General features: G+C 36.1%; 2 protein-coding genes across 2 annotated transcripts in view; both read left to right on the forward strand.

Moving 5' to 3' along the window:
* The first annotated feature begins 47 nt into the window (after positions 1-47).
* On the forward strand, positions 48-11,423 carry LOC120301790 (immunoglobulin-like and fibronectin type III domain-containing protein 1). The gene is made up of 5 exons (XM_039329413.1): positions 48-495; positions 7,320-7,383; positions 9,155-9,277; positions 9,632-9,771; positions 11,255-11,423. The coding sequence occupies exons 2-5, from the start codon at positions 7,365-7,367 to the stop codon at positions 11,360-11,362; spliced, it is 390 nt and encodes a 129-aa protein (XP_039185347.1). The 5' UTR covers positions 48-495; positions 7,320-7,364; the 3' UTR covers positions 11,363-11,423.
* Positions 11,408-20,844, forward strand: part of LOC120301772 — a 22,758-nt gene continuing 13,321 nt past the window's right edge. The window contains exons 1-8 of the mRNA XM_039329364.1: positions 11,408-11,444; positions 11,783-11,827; positions 12,303-12,348; positions 12,651-12,828; positions 13,159-13,275; positions 13,953-14,118; positions 16,820-16,906; positions 17,691-20,801. Coding sequence (XP_039185298.1) covers positions 11,408-11,444; positions 11,783-11,827; positions 12,303-12,348; positions 12,651-12,828; positions 13,159-13,275; positions 13,953-14,118; positions 16,820-16,906; positions 17,691-20,801 — 3,787 coding nt within the window. The remainder of the gene's footprint in view (positions 11,445-11,782; positions 11,828-12,302; positions 12,349-12,650; positions 12,829-13,158; positions 13,276-13,952; positions 14,119-16,819; positions 16,907-17,690; positions 20,802-20,844) is intronic.

The raw sequence follows: 20,844 nt of genomic DNA on the forward strand, positions 1-20,844 counted from the left end.
TGTGACTGCCCCGGAGATTTGAAAAGTGTTCTTTCTGTGCAAGCAGCAGCGTGCTTTACAAGGAAATATTTTAAAAGTTTTCTAAGGGAAAAGGTCTGGAAAAAAAGCAATTTTTTTACAAGAAAAAACAGATTGGCAGAAAATTAACCTGCCAGGTGGATTTATGAAATGCCAAAAATTAAGTTCACTTTGAATTTCTTCAGCATTTTTTTTGACATGGCTTGAAATAATAATGCCTAGAGGACAGATGCTGCTTCCAGCAAAAAAAAAAAAAAAAAAACAACTTAGAGGCAATGACTCTGACAAGTTTTGACTTATGAAAGAGAGAGGGCAAGAGAGAGACAGAGAGAGGAGAGAGAGATTAGGAGGGGAGTCAAAAGGCTTCTACTGATTTAGTTCTTAGATCTTCATTTGCACAGCCTTGGCTGCAACAGAGACGCTACTGAGTAGCAGCAAAGAGGGAGATGCTTGTAAGGCAAAGGGAAGAGTAACCAGGTGAGTCACAAATCTTAGAAGCTCCTGCCTCCTTCAGATTGCTCTTGCATGGCAGAGGAAATTATTTAGTTGATTATTTAAATGTATTAATTAAATAAATTATGTTACTTTTCAATAGCAGAAAAATGCATGGATTTCAAAACTGCCCATTCAAAGCTTCTGAATTTGCAGGGGGCATATAAGTTGAAAAGGATAGGGGAAGAGTCACTTTCTGGTTAGTACTGGTATTATCTGAACTCTATATGAATTCACACTGATGACCCTTTATCCTTCCTATGCAAATTTAAAAGTGATTTGGGGAAGGGGGAGTACAAAACAGTAAAATAGCTGCACATAGAACCCCTGCTCTGGATTCTTCTTTGTTGCCCTTCTCAATTATTGCCTTTTTATAGTTAAATTGGAAATAACATTTTGTTGGATTCCATGAGACAACACAACCACACCAATGAAAAGTTGTTACATTAAAAACTGAAAGGTAAATGTAATTGGATTTTAGAGACACCTATAGTTGGATTTCAAGTGTAGGCATGTAATGAAGGATGAAGATTTATCTAAAGGGAGACATGAGAGTTCTTGTTAATGTTGAGTTTAAGAATCTCAGTGACTGCATTTTACAGTACACAAAGTCATTTGGTCATAAATTTTAGTGAATGCACATTTGTGAGTTGATATGAAGTCTAAAAGAGCAACAGAATTGATAAGACCATCCCTTCTTCCCAAATGGAGAAAATGGTGATTTTATCCATATTTATGTATTTTTAAGTTTGCTTGTATTATTATTTTGTTAACATATATGCCAGACATATTACACACAAAAGATTTAGAATATGCAGTGTTAATTTTACCTGAAGCAAGAAGCCATCTGGTCAGAAATGGTAACAATATAAGACTACGTGGAACAATTTAGCCTAGGCTAAATTTCAGAGTACTTTCAAACATTTTTGCCTAATGTTTTCACTTGTTCTTGTAAGGGTCTGTCAGAAGCATCAAAGCAAACACAGGGACAAAAACTGGAAGTCTAAGAGCAAGATGTTTAAGGCAGAAGTTTAAATATTTAAAAGCATGCTTTATTTCTTTTAAATTATGAATTGGATTAACAAATAATGCTGACCTGTCCTTTAAATCAGATTTAACTGAGGAAAAGGAAGAAGCTGATTTTAAACCTAGAAGCTGTATATTATTGCTTTCTACATTTGTGAGGTTAGATTTTAATCCTTGCTGCATGTTGACCAACAGGCAGACAAATACAGAAAGTACTTAAGCTACATAGGGATATTGGAATGCCACTCATTGGTTGCTGGGAGAAAAGACAACAGAAAAGGCATGCTAAACTTTTAGAATTCTTTAAATAAATATCTCTGGTCTATAAATTGCAAATTGGCCACCTGTTTTTCAAAGTATGCTGAATACTTCATAATCAATGTCAAGAGCACTTTCACAGTTATTTAAAAGCTACATGCCAAGGTTTTAGTTAACACATGTAAAACACGTTTTGCTGGATGCATACAAAATACACAATTATTTAGCATTTCAGCTTGTGGACGTGGAATGAAATTCAGATCTATATATTTCAAAGATAATTTCATTCTTCACTATGAAACTAGAATTGGGACAAACTCACCAGCATTTTAACATTAGCAAAACTATTCATTATTAATTCCTGTCCCTGGATGTCTGAACAAGAATGATTCATGTGTATAATATCTGAATTTGTAAAGCTTATACCAGTGGTGGCGAACCTATGGCACGGGTGCCAGAGGCGGCACTCAGAGCCCTCTCTGTTGGCATGCGCACTACCACCACCAGCAGCAGGTCCATCAGGCCACCACCGCCACTCGGAGCAGGAGCCCCGCCCAACACAAAGGAGGCGAAGCAGCTGATTAGCAAGCTCGAGTAGAGGTGATAGAACAGAGGTCACCAAACATTGTCGATTGGTGGACTGGAAGAAAAGGAAGGGGGAAGCATTTTACATGTGTGCATGTGCACACAGGGTTGCGAGCATGCATGCACTGCAAATGGGGCGGGGCTAGTGCCTGCGTGATACTAGCCCTGCCTTGTTCTTGTGTGGTGCAGCGCCTTGTATCTGTATCCTGCAGCATGGCGGCAGCCATTTTTGCGCCTTGTAGCACGGTGGCCCATTTTTGCACCCCTGGTTTTTGCGTGCCAGAGGTGGCACTCAGAGGAGCCTCCCTGCCCCCCCAAGGGCATCACAATGCTGATGCGGCCCTGGCACTTTGTGATAAATAAGTGGGTTTTGGGTTGCAGTTTGGGCACTCGGTCTCTAAAAGGTTCGCCATCACTGGCTTATACCAATTACTGCTATATAAAGCTGGAAAATAAATTACAGATACACACACAAGATTATTTAATCAAATAACAGTCATAGCTGTTTAATCTGTTTAATCACACAGTATCTATGGCTGGAAGAGACCTCGTAGTCTTCTAGTCCAACCCCCTGCCCATGGCAGAGAACTTATAACATCCTAGACAAATGGTTGTCTAATACTTTCATGAAAACTTCCAGTGATAGCACCTACAGTTTCATGAGGCAAGCTATTTCATTGGTTAATTGTTCTCACTATCAGGAAGTTTCTCCTTAGTTCCAGATTGGATGTCTCTTTAGCGAGCTTCCACCCATTGCTTTTTGTCCTTTATGCAGCCTAGGACTATATTGGCTTCTCTTTTTTTGCAGCTGCAACACACTGCTGGCTCATATTTAAGTGGTAGTCCTCTAGAACATCTAGATCTCACTTGTAGTTACTATGACTGAGTTGGGTACAACCTATTTTACATCTGTACATTTGTTTTTTCCTGCGTAGATGTAGTATTTTATTTTTCTCACCTCTACATCTTGTTAGTTAGAGCCCAATGCTCACGTCTGTCAGGATCCTTCTGAATCTTGGGTCTATGACACTTTATCAAATCTTTGAAAGACAAATTAATAACATGTAATAAATGGCTGCTGTATTAAATCTTTTTTTAAAAAAAGAAGATGTATGTATTTCTCTGGTAAATTCAAGTTCTTACATTTTCAGATAAAGGACTCAGTTTTGATAGTGTATCAAAAGATATCATTTGAAATAATTCTGGAAATAATTTTCAAATCCTACAAAGAGTTTCATAAGAATGAGGTAAGATTTGCCTTACAGTGATTTGGAGCTGCCAAGAAAGTCAAAAGCACTTAAGCAGAATGTTGAATTTGTTAATTTTTAGCATGTCTTTTAAAGCTATCTAGTTTTATGCTAGAATACCTGTATTGGAATGGCCTAGGCAATCCATTAACAGTGCAACTACTTCTGCTCACTTAACAGAATGACAGAGTTGGAAGGGACCTTGGAGATCTTCTAGTCCAGTGGTTCTCAACCTGTGGGTCGGGACCCCATTTGGGGTCCAACAACCATTTCATGGGGGTCGCCAAACAACGCAGTCCGCCATTTTTTCCCCCTTTTCCTTAGCTGTGCTACTCCCTTTTATTTTATTGGCTTTTGAAAGCCAATAGAATAGACTCTCTTGAATAGAGTCTAATTCTATTGGCTTTCAAAAGCCAATAGGAATTGTCCAGGCTGTCTCTGCCCTGCTGAGCCCGCCAAAAGTCCCATTCTGCAAACGGTGCTGCACCAATTGAGTAGTCATCGACTTATGACCGGTTGAGTAGTCCTCGACTTACGACTGGTTGGGGGTCACGGCATTAAAAAGGTTGAGAACCACTGTTCTAGTCCAACCCCGTTTGAGCAGGAGACCCTATACCATTCCAAACAAATGTCTGTCCAATTTCATCTTAAAACCTCTTCTTTAAATGTTGCATCCACAACTTGTGGAAGCAACTTCTGATTAATTGCTCTTACTGTCAGGAAATTGCTCCTTATTTCTAGCTGGATCTTTTCTTGATAAGTTTCCATCTGCTACTTCTTGTCCTTCCCTCAGGTGCTTTGGAGAATAGGTTGATATGCTCCTCTCTGTGACAGCCTCTCAAATATTGGAAGTCTGTTATCATGTCACTCCAGTCCTTTTTTTTGTTAGACTAGATATACCCAGTTCCTGCAATTGTTCATTATATGTTTTAGCTTCCAGTTCCATAATCATCTCTGCACCTTTTCTTGAGTCTCAACATCTATTTTGCATCATGCTGACCAAAATACAAATACTTTGATGGATATACTGAAAATACTTGATAGACATCTATAGAACAAAGAGTTACAACTTGCAGTGAATAAAAATCGCTATTCCAGGAGAGAAGAGATACAGAATAGTTGAAAGACTTAGCTTTAATCTCATATTAAATACTACTGTATAGTGTGACACTGAAGTGCAGTATTAGGGGCAGAGCAATGGTGAATAGAATGTGAAAGATATGTGTATATAATGTATGTTTTTACTTGTAGTTTTTATTTGTGTGTAGTCTGCACTTAATTTCATTGTGGGATACACAATGTCAATAAAGATATTCTATCAACATTGCATAAGCTTCCGGAGATTGTCCACCTGCTCATAGACATTTCTAAATTCTGCATATTAGAATCCATTCAGCTGCCATGGTGTTTATTGTATGCTAATCGCCACAGTCCAAATATGTGTTTAGAATTTGCAGAAAGACTTTGGAGAACCTGAAACTATTAAACATCGAGTTATGGCACCCATCCTGCAAATTTATGCTAAAATATTAAATGACTGTCATTTACAAGAATATGCTATCAAGCATAGATCGTGACCAATTGTGGTAAAAGCTGGTTGATCAAAGCCCTTGAAAGCACTGTGAAATGACACATAGTATTAGTTTGGATCATAAATCATGTTCTATTTTAGCTCTGCACTGCTTGATTAACCTAGAAATACTCCTTAGTATCTTGATCACATCATGATTCTCAATCTCCCAGAGTTGGTGTTAGGAAAAAGTAGAGAATGTAGAGCATCCAACCTCCTCCAAAGAGCATTGCAAAATTAATCCTGAGATGACTGAAAGACAACAAGACTATTCTGTGGCAGTTGTTTTCCCTGGCAAAATATGCTTCGTCATATGAAAGAAATAGGCTGAAAATCACAACTGCTTTAAGCAGGGAGGATCACAGCAGAAATAGACCAGGCTCAGAGGAAATAAAAGCTGGATCTAGATCAGAAAGTACATTTGGCATACAACTACACTCCATGTACTCTTTTGTCAGATTATTATTATTATTGGAATGACTAAGGAGATTGTTCCAGATGTTTATGTATATGTGCATCTGAATTGAAGGGATGATAACATCCCTGAGACTTCAAGTTGTACCCCAGATTAAATTCATGATATTCACTTGAGGACAGTTAAAGAATAAATACATGCAACTTTGCTTTTGGAATTTCAGCACACAGATGAGTGATCTAGTACATAACTGTTTTTAAAAACAGGTTTTTTAAATAACTAGTTAAAGATAAAAAAGCAGATACAAGGATTTAACAGACAAGACTCATCCCCAAAGGGATGTAAGAACTTTGTTTATCAACTGTTCATAAATTATTTAGGGGTGACAGCGAGGAGGTTGAGTTGTGGATGGTACAGTTTATTTAACATGGTAAAAACAAAAGCCAACAACAAAGTGCTTCACATGCATTTCCAAACTCAATTAACGGCCTTTAAGCTTGCAATTATAACTGGTGGAAAGTGATGAACCAGAAAGAAATAATAATGGTTTATTTGGTTCTAATTGACAAAAAATGGAGCTTAGATCAAGTTGGATATCTCAGTAAAATATTGGTCCCAATATACAACAGCTATGAAAAATTTAATTCTTTGTTGAAACAATTAAGAATGTGTCAGAAATAATATTACTTGTGTCTTTCAATTATTTTAACCCTTTTATATCTGAGAATTAGCTTAAGAATAGCAAAATGACTTTATTACCATCAATATTGCTTTACAAATTCCACTTAGCATTATGTGGGTTATATTTAAAATTTGTATAAGATTCACAGTTTCTTTCCCATTGACTTCACTACTTTCTTTTTCACGAGCACATTTGTATTTATCAACCAGCTTAAGAAACACTCCTTAGTTTTAACTATCTATACTCCACAGAACTTTGTACTTTAATACATTTTTTGTCTTTAAAATGTTGGTGTTTCTAAGCAGACAAATATGGTTACCAATTTTGAATTGTCTCTAGCACCACCTAGTGTCTTTATTTATTAGATATTCCCAATTCTTTTCTTATTTCAGTTCAAATCTATCCCAAATTGCAGATATTAAAGATTAAGTTTTCTGGCTTATTAAAATATGTTAAAGATGAAATCCATGAAATAGCATGAAAACAGTTTCTCCGTTTATGAGCTATATAAGCATTTCTGCAAATCCAATTTCCCATCTCAGTGCAAGAGAATTATAATGTCAACAACATTAACACCCCCCCCCCAAAGAACATGAATCATTAGGCCAGATAATATATGAAAAAAATTGAACATCCCGAAGCAATCGCTCTCAAAATTAAATGACAAGATTGGTATGAGTGGAATTTATTTCTAGTTAGTACATTCAGGATTGTATCATTAGTGTTTTTGAATTGTGCAAGCTGCTTTTCCCCAGCCTGAGCAATTTCCAGATGTGTGATCTTTGATAATTAAAATTCTCAACCAGAACAGCACTGCTAAGATGTCAAAAAGCTTAAGTACATAGCTCTGAAAAATGAAAAATGTCCAATTGTGAATGGGATGTTATAAGCACTTTTGACTTATTGTGTATGACTATCTCTCTCTCTTTCTACCATCTATCCTGTATCTTAAGATATCTTTTAAAACAGTTTCTTCTAAAAGAAGTTAGATATTTCCACTAATAATAATGAGGCATTGATTTGCAGGTGGATTTCGCCAAACTGCTGAATTCCAATTGTCAACAGAAAACAATGGCAAGTTGGAGAGGAGGTAAGGTCTTCACTAGAAGATTAGACAATTAGTTCTTCCAGGAAAGGATTTATTCACTCAACATTATTTCAATGGCTTGGACATACATATTCAAGCTCCAGTTATTGTTTTTATCCAATCGTATTCAGTTTGAAGTAAATGGTTGGATTCATATGCTTCAAAATATATGATCTACCCAACAGAACACTTCTAGAAAATAAGTTCCCTGAGCTCTTGAAATTAAATATATAATCATAAATCATTTAAATTTTATAAAATATGAGAAAAATAGGTCTAATTTATTTCTACAAGTCTCACTTTCAACATAGTAGTTCAGAAGTAAAACGGGGTTTAATAAATATTCCCAATATAATATCACAGTTCTGGAGTTCTGATAATTGGGAATGCTTTCTGTGTAGAGATAAAAGCTAATTAAGGTCAAATAAAAGCTTTGTGTGGGCTTCGAATAAAAAAAAGTTGAGTTCTAATGGTAGAAGGGGAAAGAATAGGAGAGGGAATGTCAGCAGAGAACCAAAGCTGAAGATTTCAAAAAAATTCATATTTTCAGTTACAATCTGGGATTCTACATCCAGTGCTTTTTTTTGTAAAAAAAAAAAAAAAAAGGTGCCGGAACTCATGCACAGCTCTGGCTTCACCCGAAAGCCCTTTATAGAGCAGGGGGGGGGGAGAAAGAAGAAACCGCTTTAGGGACTTTCTGAGGTGCAGATCAATCACCTGGAAAAGGTCTGCCTCCTCTCTGCCGCAGTTACTGCTGCCACTCCGATCTGAGGCCAGGAGATGCATCCACAGCCCCCTGCGGCCCGATCTGGGCTCCTGGAAAAGACCTCTGCCACCTGGATCCATGGCCATGGAGCAATTTTGTGGGCCCCCAGTGGCCTGATCCAGATCTCTGGAGCCCAGATCTATGGCTGTGAAATGATTTTGCAGCCCCCCTGCAGCCCAATCCAAGCTACGGAGGCCTTTTCTAAGCCTTTGGAGCCCAGATCAGGCCACTGGAGGATCGCAAAATCACTGCACGGTCATAGATCTGGGCAGCAGAGGTCTTTTCCAGGCCTCCAGAGCCCGGATCGGGCCACGGGGGGCTGTGGACGCATCCCCTGCCCTCAGATTGGAGTGGCAGCAGGAACCACAGCAGAGAGGAGACAGACCTTTTCCAGGTGAGTCCCGTGTGGCAGGAAGGGGGGGGGGCGAAGCATGAGAGCATTAAGTGAACTCTCTTAACTCATTCACACTGGCAGCCTAGAAGGAACCGGTTCTTCCATTCAAAAAAAGGTTCCGCGAGTTCTATGACAAAAAAAGCACTGTCTACATCAATTACTGTAACAATATATATTGAGAGAGCCAGTTGGTCTGCTAGTTAAGACACCAGACTACAAGCCAGGAGACCATGAATTTAAGTCTTGCCCTAGCCATGAAAGACAACTGGGTGACTTTGGGCCAGTTACTCTGTTTAAGCCCTACCCACCTCATAGGGTTATTGTTGTAGGGAAAATAGGAGGAGGTAGGTGTGTTGGATATGTTTGCTGCCTTGAATTATTTGTAAAAATAATTATGGGATATAAATAAATATTAATGTAGATCCATACCCATATTGCATTAGAATGGTCTAATTAGTTTTGTATAAAAAGTTTTAAAAATCCAGTATAGTATACATTTTATGTATGTTATTTCCTTAATCCCAAACAATTTTGTAATCTTGTAGAAATAGATATCTGGATATTTGATTGCAATCAACTTTTGATTTTTGATCTTGACCTTTATTACTTTTCAGTTAAATCTTTGAATAAATCTGCCCTCCCTGGGGTGGCCATTACACAGTTTGTAGAAGATATTCCTAAAGGATACAGCACTCCTGACTTTGAGCGCAAACCAATTACTGTAACATTACAGGAAGGTGAGATTTCTTAAGGATTCGTTACTTCTGTTCTTAATTTTCTAAATGAATAGCAATTCTTTTAACCAATTTATTGTAATCAATTAAAAACTCCTGGTAAATGCTAAGTGCTTTGGTTTGTCCCTGATACCAGATTTAAAGCATGGGGATCTTAAATGCTAATAATGAAACAAGGTTCATCGTTGGCCTTATGCTATGCTTTTCCCATTCTGTTCTCTAAAAAATTGATTTATTTTTAATATTCACAATGGGATTTTAGAATTCAAGACCAAGGTTCCATAGGGATTTTTGTTTTTTAGATTTCTACTTCCCACTGAAAAGCAGCTTATGTGTTTCTTGTTTCTTCTTTGATAGGTAAAAATGCCATTTTCAGAGCTGTGGTCAAAGGTGAACCAAAACCAAAGGTTTTATGGAAGTGCAATAATAGGGAAATGGATGATTCCCAGAAATATCAAACATCTTTTAATCCTGGCACAAATGAATTTATCTTGCAGGTAATATTTAGCTACCATACAGCTGTACATGCTAATATATTTTCACTATTTAATTTTCAATAAAGTATATATTAGGGACTGACAACTCTCATAAAGACTCTGTCATGGTTCCGACTAATGAAACACTTCAAAGAACTTCCAGGCATGTTTATCCTAAAGCCTTTATTACCAGTGTTACAAATTGACGGCACATCATGGAGGTTTATGCCAGAATCTGAATTCCTCTTGCTGGCATCTAACTTCTCTTGCTAAACCCCTCCCTTATCTTGCAGTCACAAGTCACATCTTCCAATTAGCCCAGAGGGCAGAGATTCACTTCCGTTCCTTTTCTCTGGCTTTTGTTATTTCCCCTCCCTTTTCTCTGTCATCTGAATTAACTCTGAAAATACCAGACAGTTCTGCATATTTTGTTAAAGCAAGAATATTCAATATTAGCAGTGTTGACAGACTCATTTAATGTTGTAGATGAGATTTGACAGTTAATGTAACACCTGAAATATATGTTGCAAAATCACTTTGCTTATACTGCTTTTGGGCTGAACAATATTTCTTCTGGATTAATAAGGAAATTTGATATTAAATATCTAATATCAAAGCCTGTTAGAACTTGGTAGTTTAGCCAGATGATCAATTAAAATATTTGAGCAATAAAAGAGTGGATGAAATATCAATGAAAATTCAGAATATTATTAGAAATAAAAGTTGACCTACAGCAACACACCATGAAGTTATAGCAGCACATATCAACCCTATTTCAGTACTTAGGCCTATCACTTAAAGTGGATCTTTCTTTTATTTCTTCTTGGGTCTGAATTTTTTTTTTTTTTTTAGATTCTACTCCTTACCAAGGGGTATATCACTAAGGAACATTTTCTGGGTGACAATTCAGCACTATATTGCCCTTTTATTATCTCTTTTGATTGTTCAAGAACATCTGATCTCAAGAGCGGGAGTCTCTGCAGATTCAGATATAGGATCTCAGACCAGGACTACTTATTCAATTTGCTCTTAATATCAAGCTTTAGTCTAGGGTTTTTTTCAGTCTAAGGTTGAGAAACACTGGTCTAGGTTATCAGTTTTTTGCTCTCTGTGGCATATTTTGATGCCAGAAATCAGTATTGCATGGAGATCAAGCCTAATCTCTGTTAGATATATTAAATAGAATTTCTTATTTTAGTTTTATAACATAAAACAGTGTTAAAGATAAAGTGGATGGACATACTTTATATATTACATTAATAGCTGTAAATTCTATTTATAGAAACAAGAGAGGATAAGCATTTAATTTTTATGGATGGATGGATGGGCGGACAGACGGACAGACAGACAAACGGACAGACAGACAGACAGAAAGAATGAATTTTCTCAAGATTAGCAGTTCTACCTTTTTACTCAATAAACAGAAGAGTGGGAAATATATTATACCAGTCTAAGAAACTGTAATTTTATTCATTGCCCTGATTTCATTTTTTTCCCTTTGAAGATAAACAAAATTACTTCAGATGATGCTGATTTGTACCGTTGTATTGCTGTGAATGAGTATGGGGAAGCGACCTGTACTGCTGGTCTCAAAATTATAGAGGGTAATTAAATCATGTTAGCATGCTGCAATCTGTCTGAGCAATCTATCTGTGACATGGGGCTGAAATCAAGGGCAGCAACAGTATGCATCTGTATTTGTGTAAAAAAACCAAAGATGTGGTCATGATATTATGACCAAAGTCTGCTCCTTTTTTACGTTGCCTAGCATCACGTTACCTATTCATAAACTAAACTCACTATTTAACATCCTTGTAAGTTGTCTAAAAAGTTGTTTCCTATAAATGTTCAGATGTTTTAATACAAGTCATGTATATTTACCTCACTGAAAACTGTGTAAGTGCTAACTATAATCACTATAAATTCTACAAAACCTGTTGTGTGTATTCCTACCCTGGTATTGTTAATTAAGGATTCTTGTTTTGTCTCACTATCTCTTCCTTTTCTTTTATCTCTTATCAAAATGGCTCAGTAGACTTCAAGAAAAAAACACCGTTGCCTGTTACACAACAGGCAGGTGAGTTGCTATAAATGTTATAAAAAAATCATAATAGTGGTAATCTAGAAGGTCAAACCCAGGTCTAAAGTTTTAGTAAGTTTTATATTATAACTGTTTAAATATGATTTTGAACAAATACTTCATGCAAATAGCACATCTCTGCTATTCACTAAAGGAATCTGACTTTTTGCAGATTTTCATGAGAGCATGAAAAAACGCTCCTGTTTTAAAAGGGTGAACAACTCTTTAAGAAGCTGCTATTTATTTTAGACTAGTGTTTTTTAATAATTGGCAGCTTTAAGATGTGTGGACTTCAACTCCCAGAAGCTGAATGTGCTTGCTGGGAAATTCTGGGAGTTGAAGTCCACACATCTTAAAAATACTATTTTAGCTTCACATGGAGATACAAAGCACTTTGAAATCATTTTTAAAGCTTGCACATTTCTTGTGATGTAAGCTAAATTTTCATGCTAGTGTTTAAAATCTTTTATAGATTTAAAGAAAGAGATTCAAGACTTCAGAAAAACATTAAAGAAACGGTGAGCTTTCCAACAATGGCCTATGTTAAATAGGTGTATTTTTTTGTTATATGCTGGCAATAATAGTACAACAATGGCAGACAGAAATTCCAACTCCAGTATACTAAATTGTATATAAATTTTTGCAAAGTATATGAAACTTGTCTAATGGATTTGCATGTGTTTCTAAAGAGAAGTAATGATAAAAAAGTAGCCCTCCAGACTTTTCCCTCATATGCTTCTTCCACAATTACATGACATATTTTAGGTCTCTTGCAATTCATGTACAGTCTGGGTTTATCTTTTTGGGAATTAACCTGTAGAACACTTCCAATTGCTCCAAAGAAAAAAATGGATATGGAACAGATTGCACAAATATTGGTAAATGCAGAGAAGAAAGATTACGAGAAGATTTGCTTAAAGTATGGAGTTGTTGATTTCCGTGGAATGCTAAGAAAACTTCAGGAAATGAAGAAAGAGAGAGAGGATAAGCAAGCTCAAGTAAGACCATTTTGCTTCATATCCTGGGACTTGATTGGATAAATATTCAATACATGTTAAGTAATATATTAACAGAACGCAAACTTTCACTGCATTTTAAGGACAAAGTAACCATTAATCATTTAAAAAGGATCCTGCTGCAAGTCTTGGGTCTATTTCCATGGTGTAGCCCACTGAGAAATAATTGTCTTAACATCTTTAAATGGAGTTTATCACACCATTTTGTTCCTTTGATACAATAATGAATTTGTTCTATTTTGGTAGTGCAAATATTTTATATATAATGTTATATAAGGTCTCAGATGATTTACCTCTTTTTTGTTCTTACAGTATGTGTACAGTATTGCAAATCTGAAGCATCTGAAAGTCAATAAAGAACGAAGAAATGCTTCATTTGACCTAGAGATGGACCTGAAAAATCCAGAGAGCAGAATTTGCCTCTACAAAGTAAGGAAGGAAAGATAGTGATTTGGCTAAATCAACAAATGAACTTTATGAGAGAAAGCCATGGCTGCACAGGAGCTAAACAGCTATGGAAAGAAGCAGATTAACACTTCATTTGACAATAGCAATTTTATCTCAGAAATAACATTGCCAGTATGGCTTTATATATAGACTTCCTTTATGGTAGCACATAAAACACAAATATTAGGAGAACAGTGTAAAAAAATGGATGGAGATGATATAGAAAGAGATAAATGAGTAGAAGAAAGAAGGAAGAAGAGAAATAGCAAAGATTAGATGTTACAAAAAGGATAAAATTCAGCAGAGCAGCAGCCCTTCCAAATGGTTGGATAATAGTTAGTTCTCATGGGCACAATAGCAATCTGATTCTTGAATCTTTTGTACTCTCATTCATTCATTTCTTTTCAATAGCAGTCTTCTGTTCTTCTTAGCAATATAAATTGATTATTGTTCATCCCTAAACAAGTTATTGTTTTAGGAAGAAAACCTCTACTTGACCAATTCAGATATGGCTAATAACAAATTAGGGCCTACTTTGTTTTTCTTAAAGTGACTATAATTCAAATCTTACTTAAAATAACTTTGATAAGAATAAATTCAGATTCATTTTACAAGGATGTAGCTTTGCCTGTTCATTTGTTCTTTCATCTTACTTCTAGGATGGCCAGAAGATCAATTTTAATGATGACAACTTAAAGCACCACCTACAGCAAGAGGGCAAAAACTATCATTTTACCATCAATGATCTGCAGCCAGACGATGCTGGCATTTATCAGGTCAAAGTAGAAGATGTAGATATCTTCTCCACTGAACTGGAAGCAGAAAGTAAGGCTTCCTGACCAAAGGCTCCACATGGGTGTGCATTTGTTTCATAACAAATGAAATACCAGACAAACTAGGATTAATTCATTTCATTTGTTACTAGTGAAGAAATAAATGCTAAAGATGTAGATAAATTTGAAATGCCATATATTCATTTGTTGCTCATGTTTAACATTCATTTTCTCAGACTGAAATTACAATGGATGAAAAATAGGAAGGAACATGTCATATTTTAATTTTGACAGAGGGAGTCTAGAAAGAGCAAGAGAACCAGGTACTCCAAAACTGCCAGAGAATGACAGAGGACAGGCTTTTTGTTCTGTTCTTGTTTTGTTTTTAAATCAGATTCTAACAAACATATAAAACAATCAAATAGTCTTCTGAGTCAGATTTTGTTCCTGATTTCATGAAAAAAAAATGTACAATAAGAAAGCCATTTGCATTTGCCATTTCTGCTTTCTATAACTTTTATACATATTTTCTGTAAACTTCCCAGTCTAGCTAGAGCCTTGTGGTTTTCTGGCAGTCAACCATTCAATTCCTAAGCAGGTAAGAACCTGCTTAGCTTTTTCTATCAGCCACAGTTGGATTCCAGAGAGCTCACTAAAAATGTAGGATAACATTACTTAAATTAAAAGATTCTTAAAATCTTACTTGCGCTGCTCTTTATATTTCCAAAGCACTTTTTTGGATGTCCACATTTCTGGAACAGCTGTTGGTAAAGATCATGTAACATCTGCCCTTCAGTATAACAAAGAAGCTAGCAAAACTTCAAAGCCTTTCAAAAAGCAGTGACATTTTCCTAATAAAAATCATATTCATAATCCTCAGAGTTACCAATTCTTTTTCCTCCCCTCTTTTATCATAAATGTATGAAAAAATAATGCCAAAATGTAAGATTGCTAATACTTCTAGGTTTCCATTCAAACACATCCAAGACCACACCTGGAATACTACAGCCAATTTTGGTCACCATATCACTATAAAGATGTTGAGAGTTTGGAAAAAATTCAGAGAAGAGCAACTAAGATGATCAAAGGCCTGGAGACTAAAATATACAAAGAACGGCTACAGGATTTGGGTTTGGCTAGTCTAAAGAAAAGAAGAAATAGGGGAGACACGATAGCAGTATTCTAGTATTTGAGAAGCTGCCACAAAGAAGAGGGGGTCACGTTATTCACCAAAGCACCAGAGGGCAGGACAAGAAACAATGGTTGGATATGGATCAAAGAGAGAAGCAACCTGGAATTAAGGAGAAACTTCCTGATAGTGAGGACAATTAACCAGTAGAATAGCTTGCCCCCAGAAATCGTGGGTGCTCCATCACTGGAGGTTTTTAAAAAGAGGCTAGACAGTCACTTGTCTGAGACAGGTTCTCCTGCTTGAGCAGGGGAATGGACTAGAAGATCTCCAAGGTCCCTTCCAGCTCTATTCTATTCATTTGGAGACTGCCTGGACAAGTCCCTGCAGATTTCTTGGTAAGGATTTTCAGAAGTGGTTTACCATTGCCTCCTTTCTAGAGCTGAGAGACAGTGTCTGGTCCAAGATCATTCAGTTTTGTGCCTTAAGGCAAACCTAGACTCATGTGACCACTACACTAAACTGCCTCTCAGGTTTACATATTATATGTAAGAGTGCAGTTTACTTACACAACTGTGAAGAAAACCTGCATTTTCCCAACTTTATTATGCATAGTTTTAAAAAGTGATCTTAAAGACATAGATTTTTCTCATTTTTCCCTTAAAATTTGCCATATTTCACATTGTGGAAAGAAAATATAGAGGTCTAGATTTAAATATTCAACTTTGTTTTCCACTGAAAGCAGAAAACAAGATGCTGAACAATAATAGAATAATAATGAAAATGAATGTGATTTTAACAAATGAATAATTCTATGAATGATAATATGAGAACAAATAGAAAAGTAATTTTGCACAACTCATGTGTAATCAAATGTATATGATCCTCTGCATGTAACCTCGAAAGAAACCCCACTGTCTTTAATGCCAGGATTGTAGGAAGCATAATATTGTAGCATGAATGGCATTAAAGTGAACAATTAAAAGATTCAAGCCAAGGTTTTATGGTATCCTTATATATTAGCTCCTTAAGTAATATATTATGAAAAATGTCAGATTAATAAGTCATATGTACATGCAATAAACATGCCTTTTCAAAGTAACTAATAAGTATACATACCAAATGTATAATTTACTATGCACAAAATCAACATTGAAATGCCTCAGAGTAAGACATTATGAAATAACCCTCAATCTCGCAAATGAATCCAACATTTACAGAAAGCTATTGTATAAATTGGGGATTTAAATTAGGACAGAAAAGACATTATCAGGAAGACATTTTCAACTAACTATTAGTTGAGAAAACCTACATTATAAATCTGATTATTTTCAGCTAAGTTTGAAAAGTGGATAGGTAGCCCTCATCCATTGATAAATGAAATCAATATTTGCCATGCTTTTTCTACCTACAAGTATCTTCTGCCTCACATTTTGAATTTGTTATATGTCTATTTCCAATTAATTCATTATTTCAGATATTCCTGTAAACTGTTGCTCTCTACCTAGTGAGAATGAAGTGCCACCAGAAAGAAAATGCTATTTTCTATGGAGCCTATATCATTTAGAATCAAATGACAATTATGATATCTCAATCTTGAATGATGACCTTATTTACTATTTAGGCATTAAAAACATCCAATCCTCTGATAAAGAGACTTACTCCATTGACACTGGAAGCTGTTCTTCAAGTACTTGGCTTGAAGTCAAATGTGAGTGATGTTCTAATCTTGAATTCTTACAACATAACCCTGCAGATGTACCCCTTTCTCTTCTAATAACATCTAACAGTGCTATATTCAAGATCTCATTGAGAAATGCCTAATTATGGGTTGCAAAGATTTAAATGAGGAAATTCTGGAAAAGGTTTTAAGGTTCCCTAATCATTAATGACTTCTTCCAGATATTCAAATGGTAACATTTGCTTAGGAATTGTTGACCAGAGTGCTTTGCAAACATTATTAATGTACTGGTCTTAAATAATTTTTTACTTTGAAGGATTTCAAAGAATATGCTTCTAAAATATAAAAATAATCACAATTTGCATGATGTAGTGCAATGTTTCCAGCAGTACTGGAATCATTATATATCCCTAAACTATCTGAATGTGGAAACTATTCTAAAACTGATAGCTGTGGTTACTTTTAAATCAATATTAATTAATGTAAACCATTCATGTAACATAGAAGCTATAATGTCTTGCAGTTTGAAGATCTGTATTTATAATAATAGTTATTTTGCTACCATATAAATACTGTTTATAAATAAGATGTTTATGAATGATAAATTAGCTATAATTTCATTCAGTTTGTTTAAAAAACAATTCTTGTATGCTACTGATCATGATATGGCACAGTATCATAAAACAAATCTAGGAGGAGTGATGTTAATTTAATTAAGGTGTTTCATTTATTAAATTGAATTATTTTGCATTAAATTACAAGAAATAAATGGCTTTGCCATTTCACTTTAACCATCAGTATATTTGTAATACAGCTTCTAAAGAAAAGAGAAAGCAATCTGAAGAGGACAGTAGTGATAAAGCTGGACAATGGAGCAAACCATTAGATGAAGAGCATGCTAAGAAACTTCACCAAGGAGAAAGGCAGAAAGATCAAGATCTCCTTGCAGACTTCAGCATGGGCAAAGATGCCCAGTATGGGAATGGCCAAGTTAGCAATGCAGAGCTTTATAACAGCCTGGGAAAAGATGGATCTTTGAGAAGTGATGGGAAGATAGGATTTGATCAGAATGCAGTGTTAAATAGAAATATCAGAGGAATAGGTAGTTTGATTAGCAAGACCTCCCAATATGGGAAAAATACAATGTTAGCTTTCAACACTGGACCTGAAGGTACAAATGGATCAGTGTTGGGATTAGGCACTGCAAAAGTCAATAGCAATCAGTACATTGTGGGATACAATGCTGGCTCTGGAGTTGGATTTGACATATCAAGAAAGATAGAAGGACTTTATGGCAAGGAAGTTACATTGGGTGATTCTGATCAATTAGGAGTCAGGTTTGACAGTAAAGGAAGTCTCTGTATTAAAGATGGTGGGTTAAATGGTGCAGATATGTTTTATTTCAAGGATAATAAGCTCTCAGATGAAAGTAGACCTTACAGAGATGATTGTGTAACAGCTGAGTTTGATATAACAGAAGGTGATATAGGAGTTGCAGGGAAAACTTATGACAAAAATAATCATTTAGGGGAATCCAGGGGTCTTAATCCTGAGCTTGATGGCATGAAAAATGGCTGTGGCAATAATGATATGGCATATGGAATTGGTAATGGTGGAACAATGAGTGAGATTTATGTCAACGATGTAGTGCTAGCTGAATCTGAGGTGGTGGCTAGATTTCCTAGTGCTGGAGGGACAGTTATGTATAGTGGGATAAAAGGAATGTCAACTGAATCAGACACTGATAGACATAATGATGCTGAAAGACTAAGAAGGCTATATAGCAAGGGTGATATGATAGTTGATGCTGGTGTTTGCATAAGTGGCAAGAAGGATGTATTAAAGGGACCTGTTAGACCTGATGGTGGATATTATAATATGGATGTTGTACTACAAGGAATGAGTGCTTGTGACAACATTGATGGACTCTATAATAAGAATGATATATTAAGAGGCACAGGTACTATTGGACAAGGTAGGGCCGCAAGCATAAGCAGTCTTTATTGTGAACATTGTACACTTGATGGAACTGTTGCTGGGGGACTTTACACTATTAGAAACATCAATGAACAGCATGGTAAAGAAGTTGAAATAAATGGAGCTAATGCTAGAAGCATAAGTGGACTTTATGATGGGAAACTAGGACTAAATATTAAAGATGGTAAGCTAGGGAGAACAGAGGGACCTAGTGGACACTGTGGCAAGGATGACGTGCTAGGTGAAATAGACACTAATATAGCTGGTAGTGCTGGTGGAATAGATGCACAGATTGGTAAGGGCGTCCTGCTAGATGAAATTGGAGCTAATGAATATGGTAATACTGTGAATATCATAGGAATCAATAACAAGAATGGAATACCAAATAAAGCGAGCAATTGTGGAGCTGATAGTTCTAGTGGACATGATATGCTATATGGCAAATGTTTTGGTGATGCTAAGGACACTGATAGATTCTACAGAAAGGTTGCTATACAAAATGAAGCAGATACTGCTGGACTGTCTGGCCAGAATATTATGTCATGTGGATTTTATTCAGATGGTGGTGGTGATGTTAGGGAAATAGATGGATTTTGTGTGAAAGGTGATATATTGGGAAAAGTAGGTCCTAGTGGATTTGGAATCTTTGACAAAAATAGTATGATAATTGGTACTGTAGATGATAAACTTAGTAGTGGTGAAAGATTAGCTAGCAAAGCTAATGTTATTGGAGAAACAACTAGAATGTATGATAAGAATGGAATGTCAAATGGATTTGTTAATCTTGGAGGAGTTTCTGGATATGATAAAGATGGCATGCTAAGTGGAACTGGTGCTAGTGGACCTGTTGGAGCTGGAAGCACTGCTGTATTTTATAGCAAGAACAGCATGCCAAATGATACAAGTACTGCTAGACTTGTATCCATTGAGAAAGAAAATGGATTTAGAATGGGTGATAGATTGAATGGAGTCTGTGCTGGGAGTAAATTCAATGGCAAGGGTAATATGCCTGGTGTCACAGGCAGGAGAGAAGTTGATTCTAAAGGCATGGATGAATCTTATGATAAGGATGGCATACCAAGTAGAACATGTGCTATTGGATATTATGGCTCAGTAGTACATAATCTACATGACAAGGATGGTATTGAGAGTTTACCATTAAATGCAGGCACTAATAAATCTGGTGGCATTGGTAATATAGATGGAAACTTTGGCAAAGGCAAAATGCCAAATGTAGTAGACATTTATGGACTTGATGGTATTGGGAGAGTAGGTGGACATATTTTATGTAGAGCAGGCCCAACTGGCTATGTTGTTATTGGTAGAATTTATGACAAAGACAGTGTATTTAATCAATTTGGAGCTGGAAATATTGAGGGTGCAGGTGAATCTCTTTGCACAGCAGGAGGAAAAGGCACTGAATTCTGTGAAAGAAATGATGTATCGAAAAAAGAGATCTTAGATAAACCTGATGGTGCTAGTATTGTAAGTGGACTTTATGGAAAAAATGGTTACCTCATTGGAAATGGTGTAGCTGGAGGATTAGATGGGCTTTATGGTGAGAATGGCGAGCCAGAAAATAGAAACATTAGTGGCGTAAGGGGAATAAGTGGGCCATATGGTAAGGATGATGCATTATCTAGCACAATTGCTGATGAGGTAGGATTTAATAATGAAAGAAACTTCCATTATCACTATAATGAAGATGTCATACACTGTGGAGATAGTATAGGAGTTAGAGATGCTAAAGGATCACTACATGAGAAAAAGCCAGACATACTTGTTGAAGAGTTCCTGAGCTATGACCAGGCTTCTGGCCTTTATGATGCTGTATCTCATGCTGGTGACAGAAGAAAGGAGCTGTCTGATTTAGAGGCCAGTGGATCTACACCAGCTGATTTTTCAAGGAAAGGGAGAGGAGAAAAACTGCTTGAAGAGGACTTGAGAGGTATTTATATATTTATGAATGAGTTTTTGCATTCTTTTTTAAA

The sequence above is a fragment of the Crotalus tigris genome, unplaced genomic scaffold, assembly GCF_016545835.1.
Source record: "Crotalus tigris isolate CLP2741 ecotype Arizona unplaced genomic scaffold, ASM1654583v1 scf7180000024396.1518868, whole genome shotgun sequence".
In the NCBI taxonomy this organism is placed as follows: Eukaryota; Metazoa; Chordata; class Lepidosauria; order Squamata; family Viperidae; genus Crotalus; species Crotalus tigris.